This window comes from Tenrec ecaudatus, chromosome 6 (assembly GCF_050624435.1).
Source record: "Tenrec ecaudatus isolate mTenEca1 chromosome 6, mTenEca1.hap1, whole genome shotgun sequence".
Lineage (NCBI taxonomy): Eukaryota > Metazoa > Chordata > Mammalia > Afrosoricida > Tenrecidae > Tenrec > Tenrec ecaudatus.
This window is the reverse complement of record NC_134535.1, coordinates 81,106,406-81,125,294: the sequence shown is the minus strand read 5'-3', so window position 1 is coordinate 81,125,294 and position 18,889 is coordinate 81,106,406. Positions and strand designations below refer to the sequence as shown.

The following is an 18,889-nucleotide window of genomic DNA, read 5'->3' as shown; positions in this document are numbered from 1 at the left end:
TGGCTGGTGCTACTACTCATCCCCAGAGAAAACAGAGAGCTGGGAGTCATCTTGGGGTCGTCTTGTACTCACTTCACCACTCCAACAGCCAACCAGTCATTGCTTCTTACCAATGGCTGACCTCATGTCCTCTGTCCTTCCTCTCTATGCCGCTGCTAACACCCCCAGTCAGGCCTTTGCCATACCACGCCCAACCCACTGCAATAGGCTCCTTCCTAACTGCCCTCCCAGCTCTCAGCCCCAGCTGCCTCCAACTCATCTTAAAATCTCTATCCATGAGAGACATCTATACAAGACTCAAATCTTACCACGTTTACCTCCTGTTTTGAGCCACTGCCTCACCCACAGGTTATACTCTCAGCTCATGAAAGAGCTCCTTTGACCTGCCCACCACCACCGGCTTCCTCACCTGCAGGTACCACTGCTGCGCTCTCTCTCTCTCTCTCCCTCTCTCCCCCTCTCTCTCTTTCTCTCCTGAATTTCTTTCAGCCTTGCACTTCATGGTTCAGCAAGAGCAATGCATTTTCACCATTTTCGTTCCTTAGCCTGCAGCACCTACCCCTGTTCTCATCCGTGTAGAAACTCTTCATCCATTCCACGAAACTCTGCAAGTGTCAGCTGCCCCTGACCTGAAAGGTGGTCTGAGCATGGCAAGACACACCAGACGAGTGTTGGTTCCCTCTCCTACTGATAACCCTGACGGTGCTTACGGGCTGCCCTCTCATGGACCATTGGTCTAAGAAGGGCATGACTTAGAAGGTGCAATGCTGGAGTGAGGAGAGAGAGATGAAGTCCACGCATTGCAAGTCTGAGACAAGGGGATGGGAAGATCTTGTAGTTTGTATCAATGTTCTCTTCTATGCAGATGGACAGATACCCTAGGACTCTGGAGAAGCCCTGGTGGTGTAGTGGTTACTCATTGGACTGCTAACTGTGAGGTAAGCAGTTCAAAACCACCAGCCGCTCCACAGGAGAAAGAGGGGGCTTTGTACTCCTATAGTCACAGTCTGGGAAACCCTCAGGGGCCATTCCCCTCTGTCCTATAGGGTCGTTATGAGTCAGAATTGACTTGATGGCAGTGAGTTTGTTGGTTGTTGTTCAGGCCTCTGTAGCAATGCCCAGAGTGGTCACTCCACAGTTAGAACACACGTGTCCCTTAGGGAGAGAGGCTGCCTGACCCGCATGGATTTTACACGTGCATTGGTGAGATGCAGGGAACAGGGAAGTAAGAATGGCACAAAGACAAGCAATTACAGGTTTTAGAGCAAAAGCCCCTGCATTCATAGGACCCTGCATCCATAGGACCCTGCATCCATAGGACCCTGCATCCATAGGACCCTGCATCCATAGGACCCTGCATTCATAGGACCCTGCATCCATAGGACCCTGCATCCATAGGACCCTGCATCCATAGGACCCTGCATCCATAGGACCCTGCATTCATAGGACCCTGCATTCATAGGACCCTGCATCCATAGGACCCTGCATCCATAGGACCCTGCATCCATAGGACCCTGCATTCATAGGCCCCTGCATTCATAGGACCCTGCATTCATAGGAACCTGCATCCATAGGACCCTGCATCCATAGGACCCTGCATTCATAGGACCCTGCATCCATAGGACCCTGCATCCATAGGACCCTGCATCCATAGGACCCTGCATCCATAGGACCCTGCATTCATAGGTACCTGCATCCATAGGACCCTGCATCCACAGGACCCTGCATTCATAGGACCCTGCATCCATAGGACCCTGCATCCATAGGACCCTGCATCCATAGGACCCTGCATTCATAGGACCCTGCATTCATAGGACCCTGCATCCATAGGACCCTGCATCCATAGGACCCTGCATTCATAGGACCCTGCATCCATAGGACCCTGCATTCATAGGCCCCTGCATTCATAGGACCCTGCATTCATAGGAACCTGCATCCATAGGACCCTGCATCCATAGGACCCTGCATTCATAGGACCCTGCATCCATAGGACCCTGCATCCATAGGACCCTGCATTCATAGGACCCTGCATTCATAGGACCAGTCGCAGAGGGCACTCTGGCTATCTAGCTTGTTGTGATCGTGTGAGATGCTCCCCAGAAGCCGGTGGTTTCGCTTGAGCTGGTGTTTTTCTACCGGAAGTCCAGGCTGGAGGCAGTGCCCAAACGTCTACCAGGGAATGTCAGGTCCACATGGAGCACCCAAGGCAGTCAATGGGGTGGGCTGGGGTTACTCCTGAGAGAGAGCTGTACTCAAGGGGCATCAAGTCTTTACCTGGGCAACCCTTCCAGGAGGGGGGATAGAGTTCAGGAACCCTTTGTGGGGGTGCAGGAGGACTCCTGCCCTGGAATCCTGCATCTACATGAAGAAAGACTGAGACACAGAGGGTGAGGGAAGAGGCCGTGTTGGTGAGAAAGGAAAGCAAGAAGGTATACATAGGAGAGGCATTTCCCGGAGCAGGGGAACCCAGAGGACTCAGGCGAACAACTGGAAATTTCTCTTTATCTCAGGGTTTTCTTTGTGGGTGAGCTCAGCGCTGACGTCTTCCCCAGAGCATCCTTGAATTCGCTCGCACTTCCCAGCCTCATCCTGGTTTCTCCATGGGGGCTACAGTTCCCATTTCCAGTGACGCAGCCCCCAGAGAGCATGCTGTAGCCCCCGCCAACAGAACTGGGTCGGTAGCCATAGGTGCCCGTGCCGCTGAACCCAAAGTTGGCCCCTGCGCCCGTGGTCCTGGCCGTGGAGCTGCTGATGACGGCTGCAGGGGAGGAGGGAGCAGTGATCAGTGGGTGGCCCTAGGAGAGGGGTTGCCCTCAGCCTTCTAGATCCAACCAGCTTCCACATCAAGCTCTCAAACAAACGTGTCTCTATCAATCACGAACTTGGGGTTTCATGGCACACACGCAGTCCCCTAGCAGCTTGAGCGCAGGGCAGGATATCCTAGATCCCCCAGGCCACCCAGAATGGGCGCCTTCTCATCACTGAACCAACAGGAGTGGCATGGGTGACAGATAAGTCTCCTGAGCCTCAGAGAAGCCACCAAGCTCCTGCATTTGTGTAGGGACTACATTCACAACTCCTTCCAAAGAATTTCCTTCTTGCCGACGGCTCATCTCCCAGAGGAAGAAGAGGCTGGACCCCAGCGAGACCCTTAAAAGGAATGACGAGGATCAATTGACCCCAGCAGTCTCGGCAAAGGGGTCTCCACTCTCACTCACGCTCACAGTTTCCCTTCACACAGTACAGCCCAGGAGGGTGAGGCCTGAGAGTTTCACGGGAGGGCACGAGCCTGATGTCTGGGAAAGCGCTCCTGAGAAACATCAGCGTGAGATGGGAGCTGACTCCGCTGCGAGGCAGCAGAGTGATACCAGCCTCTTCCATGGGGACTGTGGTGGTAGGCACCCCCTCACGTGGGGTTTACTGATAGGCCAGACATAGTCCTGCAGAGACATGCAATACTCACAGATGCTCACAGAGTTGGTGTACTCTCCGGACATCCTGCAGAGAGAGCGACAAAAGGGAATCGCTGTCACCTGCAGTCCCAGAGTTGACTCAGCCTCCACGGGGTCCTCCAGGGGGCCAGAGGGCATTCGCTTCACCCATGTAGCGCTACTCCCAAGGAGCCCGGTAACACAGCGGTTAAGCCCTTGGCTGCTACTTGAAAGGTGAGTGGTTTGAGCCCACCAGGCACCCTGTGGGAGAAAGATGTGGCCGCCTGCCTCCATAAATAACAGTCTTGGACGCCTTCTCTGTCCTAGCAGCTCCTGTCAAGTTGAAAGTGGCTAGATGGCAATACGTTCAGGTTTGTTGTTGTTGCTGTGTGTGTTTTACATTTCGTTTAGGTTGGTCAGGTTTTTCCCTTTTCTTTGCTTTTCTAAAATCTCTAATCCGTTGGACTACTGACTGGTAAGGTTGGAGGGTCAAGCCCACCAGCTGCTCCATCAGAGAAAGATGAGCCTGTTGGCTCCTGTAAAGATTGACAATTTCAGAATTTATATGAACATTTACAATCTTGGAAACCTTAAGGAGCAGTTGTTCACTGTCCGTGTGAGTCAACGCCATGGCAGGGGTTGGGGTTTTATGTAGGAATCGCCTCCTACCTTTCTCCCTTCAGAGCAAGGTAAGCGCACCACCTTGGCACTTCCACTCCACCCCCACCACCTCTCCCATGACCCCTCCTGATGGCTTTCTCGTGAACCCACTTCTTGATTCCCGTGAGACTTCTGCCTGAATAAATCCATGTGGAAATATGTGTAGAAGTATTAGGATAGAGCTGCCATTAGTGAACTAAACATATAGTTTTAGGATCACTAACAATTTTCTAACCTGACAGGCCCATTGACTTTTCCTCTTTAGGTCATCATTCTAAACCGACCCTAAGATAGTCCAAGAATTCTCAGCTATCAATGCTTCATGCAGCACCTTCCATGGCTGCTAACGATCCTGTATAACCCACACTGTTCTAGGAGCATATTTAGTATTTGTAATGGAATTGATCGTAAACGGAAAGCTTACGTCACTAGGGTCAATGGAAAACCAGAACTGCCCCCCCCCACCAAACTGTCAAAATAAATACGATGTAAACAAAAACCAAACCATTTAAAATATTTAGCTAGAGACTCGGAACCTGCGCTAGATCGGGTCTCTGTTGATTCAAAGGCGAGATCTGCAAGCGTCATCGAGGTGATAGAGACCCACAAAGTGCCGAGCTGAGACTGGGCCCCTAGCCTCATGTGAAGAGTTGAGAGAAAAATGCAGAGGCAATTCCCTCTCCTTCTGTGATCGGATGCTGTTCACGGCTCTGAGTGCAGGGACGGACAGAAAGAACGTCTTTCGCCCTCTGGAAACTCACCCCCCTCCACCCCCACTCTGGGAAACTTGGAACCATGAGATTCCCAATCCTCCTCTGGCTCTAGAGTACTAACACTCTCCCACCACCCACCGGCACTCCTCGCCCTCCAGCAGCTTGCGGTAGGTGGCGATCTCGATGTCCAGGGCCAGCTTCACGCTGGTCAGCTCCTGGTACTCTCTCAGCATCCGGGCCAGCTCCTCCTTGGCCTGCTGCAGGGCGGCCTCCAGCTCATCCAGCTTGGCCCGCGCGTCCTTCAGGGCGCAGTCCCCCCGCTGCTCGGCATCGGCGATGGCCGTCTCCAGGTTGGAGCACTGAGGGGCACAAGATAGCGTTCCCCATGAGTCCTACGCCACCTCAAGCTTCCCTTCGCCTCCCCTGCCCATTAGGCTTACTGTGAATGGAGCCTCCTCTGCCCTGCCCCAGTTCCTATCGGAGAGGCCCAGACACACCAATGATCATGGGTGCTGATAACTTGGGAGCGTGGGCTTGTTATTCTGAGTCCCATGGCTTCCCTTTGGTCCAGTCTTTGGATGGGAGCTAGGTATGGGGTGCAGGGGGGGGCTCCATTAGAAGGGGGCGTTCTGTAATGGAAGACTAAGAGCAGGAGAAGTGGCCGTAGGAACGTGAGAGACAGGTTGCCTCGCCTTTGGACAGGAGCTAGGAGCCCCCACCTACGGTCACCTGCTTTTTCCCGCTCTCGATCTCTGAACGCAGCCTTTGGATGAGCCGAGTCAGCTCTGCAATCTCGTTCTTGGTGTGCTTGAGGTCGGCCCCATGCCGCCCGGCAGCCAGCTGGAGTTCCTGGAACTAGAGGAGAGGGGCCAGAGCAGGGGCGTTGCTCACCGCAGAAGGGCCTGGCTGAGATAAATCTGGCTCAGAGGCTGTGCCTTTGCCGAGGGAGCCTGGTAGAAGTGGGAAGTGGTCCTCTCCTTCCCCAGACATCGCTAAGCTGATACAGATAACTGTTATCTGTTCATTGAGCTTGTTTGCCTTGAGCACAGCTGACAGTTGGCTGTTGATTTCCACTCAAAACTTTCCACACTGCAACCCCAACAAGTACGAAGTGCCTCTGTTTATGGCTCCTCAAAGCTTGCCCTTGTCTTCGATGTCAAGTTCAAACTCCAGGAGCACACCATCAAGATGGTCCGAGGCTGTGTCCACCAGCCTTTCCAACTCTGTTTCTCCATCATGCCTTTGCACCTCCTACCTGGATCTCTAGCTTTGTCACCTAGTTCCACAGTTCTAAAACTGTTCTCTGTGTTCTAATGTCTTTGAGTCGTTACATGAGCTTCTCCAAACACCTGAAAAACTCTTCCCCACCTCTGGTCTTTTCTCTTCATTCATTCACTGCCATGGAGTTCGTTCTGATCACAGCAACCCTGAGGGCAGGGAGAACAGCCCCTGTGGGTGTCTGAGACTCAACGATTGAGCCGGCTCAAGGCCCCAGTGCAAAGCTGCTTCCTCCAGGGCCCTTCCCTGTTGGGCCTGTAAGCACTGTTTCTATGCCTTTCTCATGAGACTGGATAAGCAGAGCGATGTCATCTACTTCTGAATTCCCTGTGCTAACACAGTGTCTGGATGGTGCTCAGAAGTCTGGTGTCAGAAGGAATGGATGAGGTGGAATCGGTGAGCTAGTCCGCTGTGTTTTCTGTGATTTCCCTGAGTCCCCAGCCAGCTGAGCACCAAGTGAAAAGCCATCTTTCTGGGATGGAAAGAAGGCTTAGAATGGAGAGGGTGTGTGTGTGTGTGTGTGTGTGTGTGTGTGTGTGTGTGTGTGTGTGTGTGTTTGACTAGATAAATTTATAGGACTAGCCATACATTTGGGATAATCTACTAGTTTTGCATCATTTCTGCTTTTGATGCCATCTACCGAAGACTCCGGCCCCATGTGGAATTCAGGACCGTGGTGGCTGTGCACTGCCTGGGTTCTGTCCCCAGTGCCCGGCCTCACTGCGAGGGTCTCATGGCAGGCTCCCGCAAGACCTACATTCAGGACTCCTCTGAGAGATGAGAGAGACTTCTCTCTCTCCTCCTCTGGAACTCTCTTTGGTACCAGCCTTGGAACAAGAACCCCCGGCAGGCCTGTGGGCAGCATGGCACCTTCCCACACACTGTCTGGGATGGGATTGCTCACTCCTCCAGTATTTACACCGCCTCTTGCCATTTGCGTATCGACCCACCTAATGCCCTGAAAATATGGGCCTCCTAACCAAAAACATTTTCTGATGTCCTGTCTACACACCATGGGATTTGTGGCCAGATCAACTTCACTGGGTACCAGCTAACTGCCATTGACACATTCCTTAACCCCCTTCCTCTGGGGGCGTAGTGATTATGAGTGGGAAGGTCAGTAGTTCGAAACCCCTGGCCACTCCGAGGGAGAAAGATGGGGCTTTCTGCTCCCATGAAGAGTTACAGTCGTGGAAATCCACAGGGGCCATTCTACCCTGTCCAATAGGGTCACTGTGAGTTGGCATCAACCTGACGACATTAAGTTTGGTTGGTTTGTTTGTTTGAATCTCCCTGAGCCTTTAAAATTAAAATAATAAGAATGAGCCCTCACAATATTGCGCTGAATAAACCTCTGTTCGGTAAGACTGTATCCCCATTCTGAGAAGTGGAGACAAGGATACCAACCAGGAATCGTGTCTGTGGGAACCTAACTCTTCTAAAAGCACCCCAGCTTGGAGCTAAGCACCGCCGTCTCCCCCGGGTCCTGTGGTGTGCACGTCACAGGGCTACCTCGCAGGACTAGGGACTCGAGGTGCAGCCAAGATCAAGAAGTCCTGATCTGTGCTGTCTCCCCAGCCTCTCATCTGTGAATGCCGCTGGGTCCCTCTGTCTCCAGGGACGTGAGCAAGCAGGAGGGACAAGATACAGTCTCTCAAGAGCCGACTTTCCCTTGAGAAAGAACCTGCTGAACAGCAAGCGATCACTGGGAAGGTGCCATCTTGATCTGAGAAACCAAATTATCTCAAGCATCACTTCCCACCCATTAGAAGAATTAAGGTCTAAGTGACTCAAACTCCCCCTTATCCTCCGAGTTGGACTTGAATGGAAAGGTGGGAGTTGCCTGATCCCAGATCACACTGGAAGAGACCCCGTAATTTACTGTAATTAATGAAGAAGTTGGGACACTAACGTCTCACGTAGTTTCCTTCCCTCCCAGAGTCCGTGGAAAAGCCTCTGCCTTCAGGAAGATGTTCCTGAGCTCCCCACCTGATCCCGGCTCCCTAATCCCTGTCCTCCCTAGTGTTCACAGGCTCGGTTCCCGCCCCTCCTGGTGCTTGACCGTACGTATCCTCCAAGAGCTTCCATTGGGACCAGGTGTCCCGCGGTGCCCAGGACAGTGATGCGCTCACAACAAGGGCGGGCCCTGGTAATCACGGGGCCGACAACCCAAGCAAGGCCTCAACCTGAAGCCCCTCGACAGAGGACTCTGGGGTGGTAGAGCCTCACCTTGGTCTGGTACAGGGTTTCAGCCTCAGCCTTGCTCTTCAGGGCGATGTCCTCGTACTGGCTGCGCACCTCGGCGATGATGCTGTCCAGGTCCAGGTTGCGGTTGTTGTCCATGGACAGGATGACGGATGTGTCGCTGATGTGGGACTGGAGCTGGGCAATCTCCTGCAGGAGAGAAGCAAGGATGCAGGAATGGTTGTTTGTGGCCAGAGGAAGATGCCGTCCTACGTGTCTTCCCCAAAAGTCACCCCAAACAGATGAAAGCTACATTCCCCAAAGTTTGCAAAAAATGGTGCTCACCAGCCCAGAGGTTCAATATCACCTCTAAACATAGCTCAACAGGCTTGCAGCGGCCCAAGAAGAAAACAGCCCATCTCTCTGTAACTTGAGAGAGGTCAAAAGTAGAGGAGGCGGAAGGGAAACCACCTGGAAACCATTTGCCAATGATTAGAGCCATTGGGATTGACGGGGTCTTGAATTCCTTGCCTGCATCTCTGGCAAGTCCGGCCCAGGAACCCAGGAAACATCCCAACAGTAGAGAGAAGACAGGTGAAAATAAGAATCTCTTTGGCTGACCATCAGTGGGCGCTTTTTATAGAACCCAAGACATTGGGGGCTGGGCCAAGATTGATGGGTATTTGGGGGCCCCAAGACAGACTTTAAACTCTTGTAGAACTTCAAAGCTCTTGGCATCCAAGGGCTGACCATCGCCGGGGGTCTCAAAGGTGTAAGTAACTCTTCATTCACAGGCAGGAGCTTCCAGAAGACAGAGTGAAGTGGGGCCAGGAAGTCTTACCGCTTCATACAGGCACTTGAAGAACTTGATTTCTCCATCCAGGGCGTCCACCTTGGCTTGCAGCTCCACTTTGTTCATGTAAGCAGCGTCCACATCCTGAAGAGAACGCCCAGTCCCTCGGCTATCACCTGGACTCAAGTCCAGGCATCCCTCTCCCACCAACACACACCTCAGCCCCCAACCCTGTGGCTAACTGCCCCGCCGAATTGAATTAAGACTTAGGGTGCAGGAACCTGACTCTGGCCCAGGACTCCCCGTGAGACTTAGACCAGTTCATCATGACCCTGCAATGCTTTTTGCCCCAGTTAAACAGAATCCCTTTTACTGCCTTCTAAGAGAGCCCCGGGGGAGGAGGAGTGGGTACTCATTAGGCTGCGATTCGTGTGGTCGGCAGTTCGAAGCCACCAGCAGCTCCACAGCAGAAAGACTAGGGTTTCTACTTCCATCAACAATTGCAGTCGCAGAAAAATGCACATTGACTCAGTGGCAATGAGATTGGAGTTTGATTTCTCTGAGAGAGAGAAGCACCCTTCTGTCTGCAGAGTAAGCCAAGGGCAACTGTGGCAGCTCACCAGGAAAGCAGAGACGGAAGATGAATCTCAGCACCACCCAAATCATGCCCGCTCCTTCAGCCAGACCTGGGAAGGAGCCCGGACTCATCCCCATCCTGCACCCCAAAAAACGGGAGTGCTGACAAAGTGAGGGACAGCAGACAAACATGAAGGTTTCTCAGCATGTCTGCGGCAACCCATCCCTCCATCTTCTCCTGCCAGGCCCTTCTGCAGGGAAACCGACCCAGGCTCTCCCCTCGGAGGTCCCCTCTCCTTGTCGTTCACATGACACTCCCTGGCTGCGCCCTGCCCCGCTCACCTTCTTGAGCACCACAAATTCATTCTCAGCCGTCGCACGTTTGTTTATCTCCTCCTCATACCTGCAGGAAAAGCAGTCCCGTGAGCCGGAAACGTGGGTCTGCTCGTGGTGAAACGGAACAAGAGGAGATACTCCCAGTGCACGCCCTTCATGCTTCCCAGGCACATGCGCCTGCACCATTATACGTCTGACCCAGCGCCCTAAGCCTGTCCGGCAGGTTCTCCCTCCTCTTCCTCAGGATCCATATTGCAGCCATGTTTTTGTGTCAAACCACGGTCGGACCCCCCCTTACCGACCTCTACCACATCCCTAGACCTAAGTCCCAAAAAATGCCCAGCAAAGACAGACGTGCCCTGAGCACCGTGGGGCACATTGAGCAAGGTGAGGAGCTGAAGTGGGAAAGCGGAAGAGGACTGCCGAGGAGGGGCATGCCTTCCAGAACCACACAACCATTGCCAGAGAGGATGTCTTTGTGTCTGTCCGTTGTGTGCAACTGCCCACCCCACCCCCAGCCACTGAGACAAGGCACCCATCTCTCCTGGGCAGGGGAGTTCAGGGTGGGTGGCTCTCACCTGACCTCAGCCTCTTGAGGCCAGAGGCCAAAAGCCTCCGTGTCGTCTGGGAAAGCAGAGCCCCAGGAGATGGCTGCCCTCTGTCCCTCTCTCTGCTCACCTCTTCTTGTTGTCCTCCACCACATCGCGCATGTTCCTCAGCTCCGAGTCCAGCCTCACCCTGTCCCCGGACAGCGTCTCCAGCTGCTTCCGCAGGTTGCCGACAAAGCCCTCCAGGATGGGCTCCAGGTTGTTCTTGCAGTTGTTCAGGTCCAGCTGCTGCAGCAGCTCCCACTTGGTCTCCAGCACCTGGTTCTGCTGCTCCAGGAACCGCACCTGGAAGCCAACACAGCACACACCTAGAAGCAACTCCAGAGACTCCCGGGAAATGGAGAGCAGAGCTGTGGGGTTACTTTTTTTCTGGGGAGCTGCTGTCTTTTGTTATGCTACACTGGTTTGAAATCAGAAAGCCTCAGTTCTTAGAAAGAATCAACTCCTCACACCCTGCCCATTCGGGACCTTTTCACCTGGAGCTCTGAGTCTTTTTCTCCCTCTGAGGGCTGCCTCTCAGCTCAGGAGGGACCCCGCCACCTTTGTCTCCCTCCATGATCTAGTCAAGCTCTGCTACCCCTGTACTTCTTGATGCCTGCCTGGGTCACCTTCTGTGTTCAGCCCGACGGCTTTCTAAGTAAGGCAAGTCTTTAGGCGTGTGCAGCTGGCCTGGACTTGAGGCATGTGCTTACCCTCCACCCCCTTGGGTCCCTCTGCTTGGATCTGGCCATGCAGTCTTTGCTCTGGCAATGCTCTGTCCCCTTAGTCCTGGCCTCTCCCAGCCTAGGTGTTGGGGACTCCCAAGCTCCACCACCCCTTACCCCCTTACTTGCATGTCTGAATCAAGGGAGCCAGTCAAGATGTTTCCTTGGAGAAACCAAACCTCGAGTTTCATTCTACAACGGCCATACAATTTCCTTGCTTGAAACCTCCGGTGAGTCCCACCATCCACCCTCTCTAAGATCAAGGCCCAAGTCCTCACTTTGCTCTTCCAGTGTGCCCAGCTCCTCCTCATCCACCACTCACCCAGCGCTCGGGCAACCCCCCAAGCCACCCGTCCTCCAGCAAGTCCAACAGTGCCGCGGCATGATGGCTTGATGCGGACTTCTTCCTGCACCGCCTTGGCCCCGAGTCTGTCTGGCAAACCCCGATGAATGCTTCATTGCCCTACCTGTCACCTGAAAAGCTTTCCCTGCTCCCCTAAGCTCAAGAAGTCTCCGCTTCTCAAGACCCTCTTGCCACGTGGTCCTGAAACTTGAGTCATGGGACTGGCCACCAGCTGCCTTGCCTCCTGGGCTGGGTTTATTACAGGCTACCAGTCTTCTCCTGATTGGAGTCTGTGTTTCCTAGGGCAGGGCTGACTCCCTGCCTCTCTAGACGTCCTAGAATTGACAGCCTCGACAACGGGACCTTCTTTTGCTGGCACCTAAGTTTACCAGGTGGGCACTGTGTGGCTTCTCAACTCCAGGCCACTTGCCCTGCCTCTTGAAAACTGTTCCGGACTAAGCCTTCTAGCTCCTCTCCACCCTCTGGTCCCCCGTCCCCCTGCCCTTGTGTCCAGCCTCCCCGCCTGCTCTATCTTTGGCTGTGCATGCATCCTGGGCAGGTGTGCTGCCTGCCTTTGCTTCAGAGGGGAGGAAGAATGAAGAGGAGAAGAGGCTCTATGCCCAGCTTTTCTCCAGAAAGACCCACCTTGTCGATGAAAGAGGCAAACTTGTTGTTGAGGGCCTTGATCTGTTCCCGCTCCTGAGCGCGCACTTTCTGGATCTCGGGGTCCAGCTCTACGTTGAGGGGAGCCAAGAGGCTCTTGTTGATGGTGACTTGGTGGATGCCCCCTGGAGAACCTACAGTTGGGCACATGGGCCCCAGGGCCGCACTGCCAAACATGCTTCCCGCAAAGCCACTGGCCCGGCCCTGGCCAAACCCATAGCCACCTATTCGCCCACTGCCACTGGCCATGTTGAGAGAGATGTTCCGGGTGGTCCCCAGGTTGTAGAGGCTCCGGCTGCCAAATCCGCCCCCACTAAGCCCTTTGCCTCCAATCCAGTAGGATGAGCTGCCCCCAGAGAGCACTGCTGAGCAGCCACTGAAGCCCCCCTTGGCCACAGCTCCAGATTTGCAAGAGAATTGGCGGCTCATGTTGGAATGGTCAGAGAGCTGAGAAGAGATGCTAACCCTTAGCCGAGACGCCAATCATCACTCTACAATCTCAGGCGACTCCTATATAAGGCTTGGGAGAGAGCCATAGCCTTAATTTGTGGGTTCAGTTTGCTTGGGAGCGGGAAATTATTTTCCTCCCAGCAAAACTCAAGCAAGACACAAGGCAAATAGCTTGAACCCCCCCCAAAGTGCTGGGCTTGCAAACGTAGTTCATGTAATTTGGCTCTTATCTCGTTATCCACTGTTCATGGGGTAATGAGCCTGGTCAACTTATCCTTAGGAAGATCTCTGCTGGGAGACTTGTCACAACCTCAACTGCCCTTCCTCAGGAGTGGTAGGGGCTGGGCCTGCGGGGGTGCAGAGCAGAGACCTTTAATTGGCGGCGTCATCCGTGAGAGATCTCACAACAGGGCTACCATCAGATGGGCTGATCCAGGGACCCAGACCATCCTGATTTTACATGCTTAGGGCAACGTTCCCATAGCTGCACTTCCCAGAATCCCTGGAGACACTTCTCAGACCAGACCTAAGCCACAGGAGATGGGTCCACGAGAAATCCAGACCCATTCCAGGAACCTGTCTCTGTCTGGCTGCCAGCGCCATGCTGGTCTTCTGGGGCAAGTCCCCTGTTTTTCTGTGCTGCCCTGATCACCTTCACCTGCTCATGTGGACTTATTGGTTCCTGTACCTTTCCTCTGACCCCACCCTTAACCTTGACATAATGGTGATTGTGACCGCTCCTGATGACTGATATTGGGGCAGCTCTTTAGAACAGTGAAGAGCTTCTTGCACACAGAAGCTTATGTAACCCACTTCCTACATCTGATCCAGCAGACAATGGATGAGGTCACTTAGTTTGCAAACATTTCATGTTAATCCCAGAGGGTACACATGCCCAACAAAGCACAGGCCCTAGCTGTGAAGACTCTCTTGGTCTTCAGGCCTCCTATTCAGTACTACTCTACTCAGACCTTTGGGACCTGGTTTACCCATTTTTCCATCCATCCATCCATTCATCCATCCATCCTTCCATCCAGTTATTCATTGGCTCGCTCATTCATCCATTTGTTGTTTTTACAAATCGTGTTAAGGATTGACTTTGTCCCAGATATCATCTTGAATTTGAGGTCATAAATAAAATAAAACTCTAGCTGCCAGTTCTAGGAGTTTGGGAGAGGTAGAGCAGGAAGACAGACATTGAATTTCATCAGATCATAGATATTGTCAAAGGATTTGTCCCAAGAGTCTCGCAACTCCCAAATTCCAAGGATAACCAGGGTACATTATTCTCTCAACCACTCAACTGTCAGTTCGCCACCGCGGGCTCTTGCTTATAGCTATGATGCTGGAAGTGATGCCACCAGTCTTTCAGACTCCAGCAGGGTCCCCCATGGCAAACAAGTTTCCGTGGAACTTAGAGACAAAGGCACATCGGACAGGAAGATTTGGTGATCTCCTTCTGAAAAACCGGCTAGTGAACATCTTACGAGTAGTTGTCAGGCATCATCTGATACAATGCCAGAAGATGGACACCTCAGTTGGAAGGCTCTCAAAATACAGCTGGGGAAGAGCTGCCTTCTCAAAGCAGAGTGGATCTTAATGACGTCGATGCAATGAAGCTTTTAGTACTTTCGTTTCCTGATGTGACGCAATTCAAAAGGCGTTGTTCACCATGCGGCTCACAATGGCAAGCATCAAGGAAAGCACAAATTCTGAATCTAGGAATACTGAAAGTGGTCAAGAATGAAAGTAACCCTTGAAAATCCTGGGCACTGTTGTCGTAGGTGCCACCAGTGGGTTCCGACTCATAAACCAGGTTTATGAACAAACAGAGCACAACACTGCCTGGTCCGGCACGATCCTCACAATGGTTGTTTGAGCCCATTGTTGCAGCCACTGTGTCAATCCATCTTGCTGTGGGTCTACTCATTCTCAATAACGTCCTTGTCCAGGGGTTAGTCTCTCCCGATGAACTCTCAAAGCACATGAAATGAAATCTCTCCATTCTCATTTCTTTTATTTGTCTTAAAAGTATTCATTTTAATAAGCTAAAATACAAAATCTAATCATTTTTAGTTCAGGTTAAATGTGTCTAAAATGATTTCATTTTTCTTTAAGTAATAATTTACTACAGCATTTTCAGGTTTGAAAATTTAAAGGGAAGCACTAATCCTGTCTGTTTGTTAAGTATAGTTAAATATTCATCTATCTCCCTCCCTAACGTCGCTTGGTTACCAAAAAGCAAATTGGCAGGTATAAACGAAAGCTTATGCTGCTTGTCTGATTTCTTTTGTTTTTCACCTTAACTTTTTACTTTTTTTTTTGCCATTCTCATTTCTAAGGAGCATTCTGGCGCTGCTTCTTCCCACGCAGATTTGTTTGTTCTTCCAGCAGTTCGTGGCACTTCCAGGACTCGGTGCCAACATCATAATTCAAAGGCATCGGGTTTTCTCTGGTCTTCCTTACTTGTCTAGTTTCACGTGCCTACGAGGAAACTCAAAGCACCATCGGTGCGGGCAGTTGCAACTTGGTCCTCACAGTGACACCTTTGCTCTTCAACACTTTAAGAGAGCTTCTGCAGAAGATGTTCCCAAGGCAATATGTCTGTCTGGCTGCTGCTTCCATAAGCATTGGTTGAAATTGTTGACAACTTCAATCGCATTCATTTATCCTGTTATAGTCTACTGATGCAGTTGTGAGGATTTTTATTTTCTTTAGATTGGGTGGTAACCCAAGCAGAAGTCTTTGATCTTCATCAGCAAATGCCCACCTTTCAGCAAGCACAGCTGAGCCATCTGCAGAGTTCTTGAAAAACCTCCTTGAACGCTGATGCAGCAGCCAGACAGACATATTGCCTTGGGAACATCTTCTGCAGAAGCTCTCTTAAAGTGTTGAAGAGCAAAGGTGTCACTGTGAGGACCAAGCTTCTTGCATCATTTGTTCGCATACGTGTTGAATAAGTATGGCAAATGGATGCAGTGGTGGCTCGTGGCTTTTGTGATTTAAAAATCCCATCCCATCTTCTTGTGCTGTTCAAATAACTGCCTCTAGGTCATATGTACAGATTCCACATGAGCACAATGAAGTGCTCTGGAATTCCCATCTTCGCAATGTGATACGTAGTGTGCTGAGATCCAGGTGGTTCAATGCCTTTGCCTAGTCAAAACAACATAAGTAAACAGCCTTCAGGTGTTCTCTACTTCCAGCCAAGATTTATCTAACATCAGCAAGCATAGCCCTCATTCCATAGTCTCTTCTGAATGTAGCTTGGCTTTCTGGTAGCTTCATGTCGATGTACTGCTGCAACCATTTTCCAGTTATCTGCCTTGCACATCCTATTAATGATCTTATTCAGTAATTTCTGCATTCTGTTGGGTCACTTTTCTTCAGAATGAGCACAACTATGAGTCTATTCCATCTGATTGGCCTGGTATTGAAATGTACTGGTATTGGCCAATTTATAATGAACAATTTATGATCTAATGTACTGGGAATAAGAGGTTGAAGGAGAACAGAGTTGTATTCATTGTCAACAAGAGCATTTCAAGGTCTACCCTAATTACAAAGCTGTCAGCAATAAGATACTATCCATATACTTGAAAGGAATGCCAGTTAATACGAGGACTATTATTCAAATGTGTGTGCCAGCCTCTAATGCCAAAGATGAAGACATTTGAGATTCTTGCCAACGTCTGCATTCCAAAACTGATCAAACACGTAGCCAGAATGTATCACTCATTACTGGTGATTGAAATGTGAAAGTTGAACACAAAGAAGGGTCAGTAATTGGAAAATACCACCTTGGTGATAGAAATAAAGCAGGAGATGGCACAATAGAATTTTGCAAGACCAATAATTTGTTCACTGCAGCTTCCTTTTTGGTCACAACAGCATAAAGAGCAACTACTCATGTGGAACCTCAGCAGGTGGAATCCAATCCACCTACATCTGTGGAAAGAGAAGATGGAGAAGCTCAATATCATCGGTTAAAGCAAGGCCAGGGGACAACTGCAAGCAGACCACCAATTGCTCATATGCATATTCAAGCTGAAACTGAAGAAAATGGTAACAAGTCCAACAGAGACAAAGCACGACTTTGAGTGCAACCCACCTGAAAGCGGAGGCCATCCCCACCACTTTGATTAATTAAATGCCAATGACTGGACACCAGACGAGTTGTAAGATGGCATCAAGGACATCCGATGTGAAGAAAGCAAAAAGGTCATTCAAGAGATAAGTCAGGCGGTAAAGAACCGAAAGGAATATCGGAAGAGACCAAGAAACTTGCCCTTGGACATAGAGTAGCTACAGGGAACCGCAGATAAGGCCAAGTAAGAGAACCTAACAGACTGCTTCTAAGCGCAGTTCAAGAAGACAAAGGTACTGAAATTACAGACCTGGAGGAAGAAACCAGTCAGAGAAGAATATTCCCGCATTTCTCATGCGGATGAACCAGAGAAGACAGCGAGTCCTCAAGCTGCATTACTGAAGGATTGTATTGGCAAGACACTAGACATGTGGGAACTGTCAAAGGAAGATGGAAGGAATACACAAGGTCACTGTACCAAACAGAATTGGTTAATGTTCAACTGTTTCAAGACCACGGACTGTTGGTATTGGACTAAGCCCGAGCTGAACGGAAGGCACTAGGAATTAATAGAAAGCCGATTGAGATGTTTCAACAAAGGGACCAAATGCTGGAACTGCTCACCCAGCTACACCAAGAAATTTGGAAAGCAGCCACCTGGCCAACCAACTGGAAAAGATGCCTATTTGAGCCCCTTCCAAAGAAAGGTGATGCAACGGAGCACAGAAGTTATCAAACAATATCGTTCATATCACATAAGCAAAAGTCTGCCGGAGATCATTTTCAGTGGTTGAAGTAGTACTGCAAGCCAGGTTGAGAAGAGAACACAGAGCAAGCGATACCACTGGAAATGTTAGACGGGTGTTAGTTGAAAGTAGAGAACGCCAGAAGAACCTCACCTGTGCTTTACTGAGTAAGCAAAGGCAGTTGACCCTGTGGGTGATAACACACGAAGGGAGAGTGGGAATCCTGGGACACTTGACTGTGCTCGTTCAGAACCTGCACGTGGGCAGTTGTTTGAACAGAACAAGAGGATGCTGTGTGGTTTAACTCAAGAAAGTCTGCAGCCTTTGATTCTTCTTATCCGATCCGTATGAATATCCCAGGAAGCCAGGCTCTATGAAGAAGAATGTGGGTTGAAAGGATTGCGGGAAGACTCATTAACAACCTGAAAGTAAACCTACTGAAAGTAAGGAGATCTTGACTCACTTACTGATGATGACAACTGATTATTAAGAACACAAAAATCCATATAAATCGATCAATCAGCAACGCCGTGATTCATGGAGGAAAGATTGAAGTTGTCAAGGACTTCATTTTATTTGGATGCACAAGCAGTGCCCATGGAAGGAGCAGTCAAGAACTCGAACGATATATTGCACCAGGCAAATGTGCCATAAAGACCTCTTCACAATGTTAGCAGGCAAAGACATCACTGGGAGGACGGAGATGCGCCTCACCCAAGCCGTAACCTCATCAGCTGCCTCGTGTGCCTACGGCAGCTGGACGATAAATAAAGAAGACTGAAGAAAAACGAACGTCTTTGAATTACAGAGTTGGCCAAGAATACTGACTATCTCACGGGCAGCCAGGAAAATGAAGAAATCTGCTTTGGAAGATGTACAGCCAGGATGCATCTGAGAAGCCAGGAGGGTGAGACGGTTGCCACATAGACTCTGGACATGTTGCCAGGAGAGACCAGTCCCTGGGGAAGAACGTAGCACTTGGTACGACTTGATCAAGTGGTATCATCAAAAGGAGGAAGGCTTTCAATGAGATGGATTTACAACGTGGCTCCAAGAGGAGCGCAAACCTAACAGTGAGTGTGAGGCTGGAACAGGACCAGCAGTTCACAGCCATTCTGCTACACACCAGGTCACTCACTCCCAGTAAGCACCTAACAGCCACGACAGTGTGACAGTGCGCCCGTCCCTCCACGGAAATGTAAAAGTGCTTGCATTCCTTTACTAGCTACAGTGCCTGGAGGGGTGCTGGTGGAGCATGGGGTTAAGCCAGGCACTCCTTGTTGGCCAACCTCCCATCTGACAGTCTAAAGCATCGCC

The 18,889-nt window shown here is 50.9% G+C and overlaps 1 protein-coding gene across 1 annotated transcript; it reads right to left on the bottom strand.

Moving 5' to 3' along the window:
- Positions 1-2,501: 2,501 nt before the first annotated feature.
- LOC142451007 (keratin, type II cytoskeletal 73) lies at positions 2,502-12,718 on the bottom strand. Its single transcript, XM_075552946.1, has 9 exons — positions 12,272-12,718; positions 10,650-10,864; positions 9,978-10,038; positions 9,108-9,203; positions 8,312-8,476; positions 5,534-5,659; positions 4,943-5,163; positions 3,464-3,498; positions 2,502-2,758 (listed from the first exon to the last, which is right to left on the bottom strand). Exons 1-9 carry the CDS (start codon positions 12,716-12,718, stop codon positions 2,502-2,504), a joined length of 1,623 nt encoding a protein of 540 aa, XP_075409061.1.
- Positions 12,719-18,889: the final 6,171 nt, after the last annotated feature.

Bases quoted from the DNA above. Each gene is read 5' to 3' on its own strand.
- LOC142451007 (XM_075552946.1), bottom strand. From the start codon at position 12,718: ATGAGCCGCCAATTCTCTTGCAAATCTGGAGCTGTGGCCAAGGGGGGC. The intron at 5,660-8,311 runs GTGAGGCTCTAC...CCTCTCCTCTAG, and splicing joins AAACCCTGTACCAGACCAAG to TTCCAGGAACTCCAGCTGGC. The intron at 2,759-3,463 runs GTGAGTATTGCA...CCTCCCCTGCAG, and splicing joins CACCAACTCTGTGAGCATCT to CCGTCATCAGCAGCTCCACG.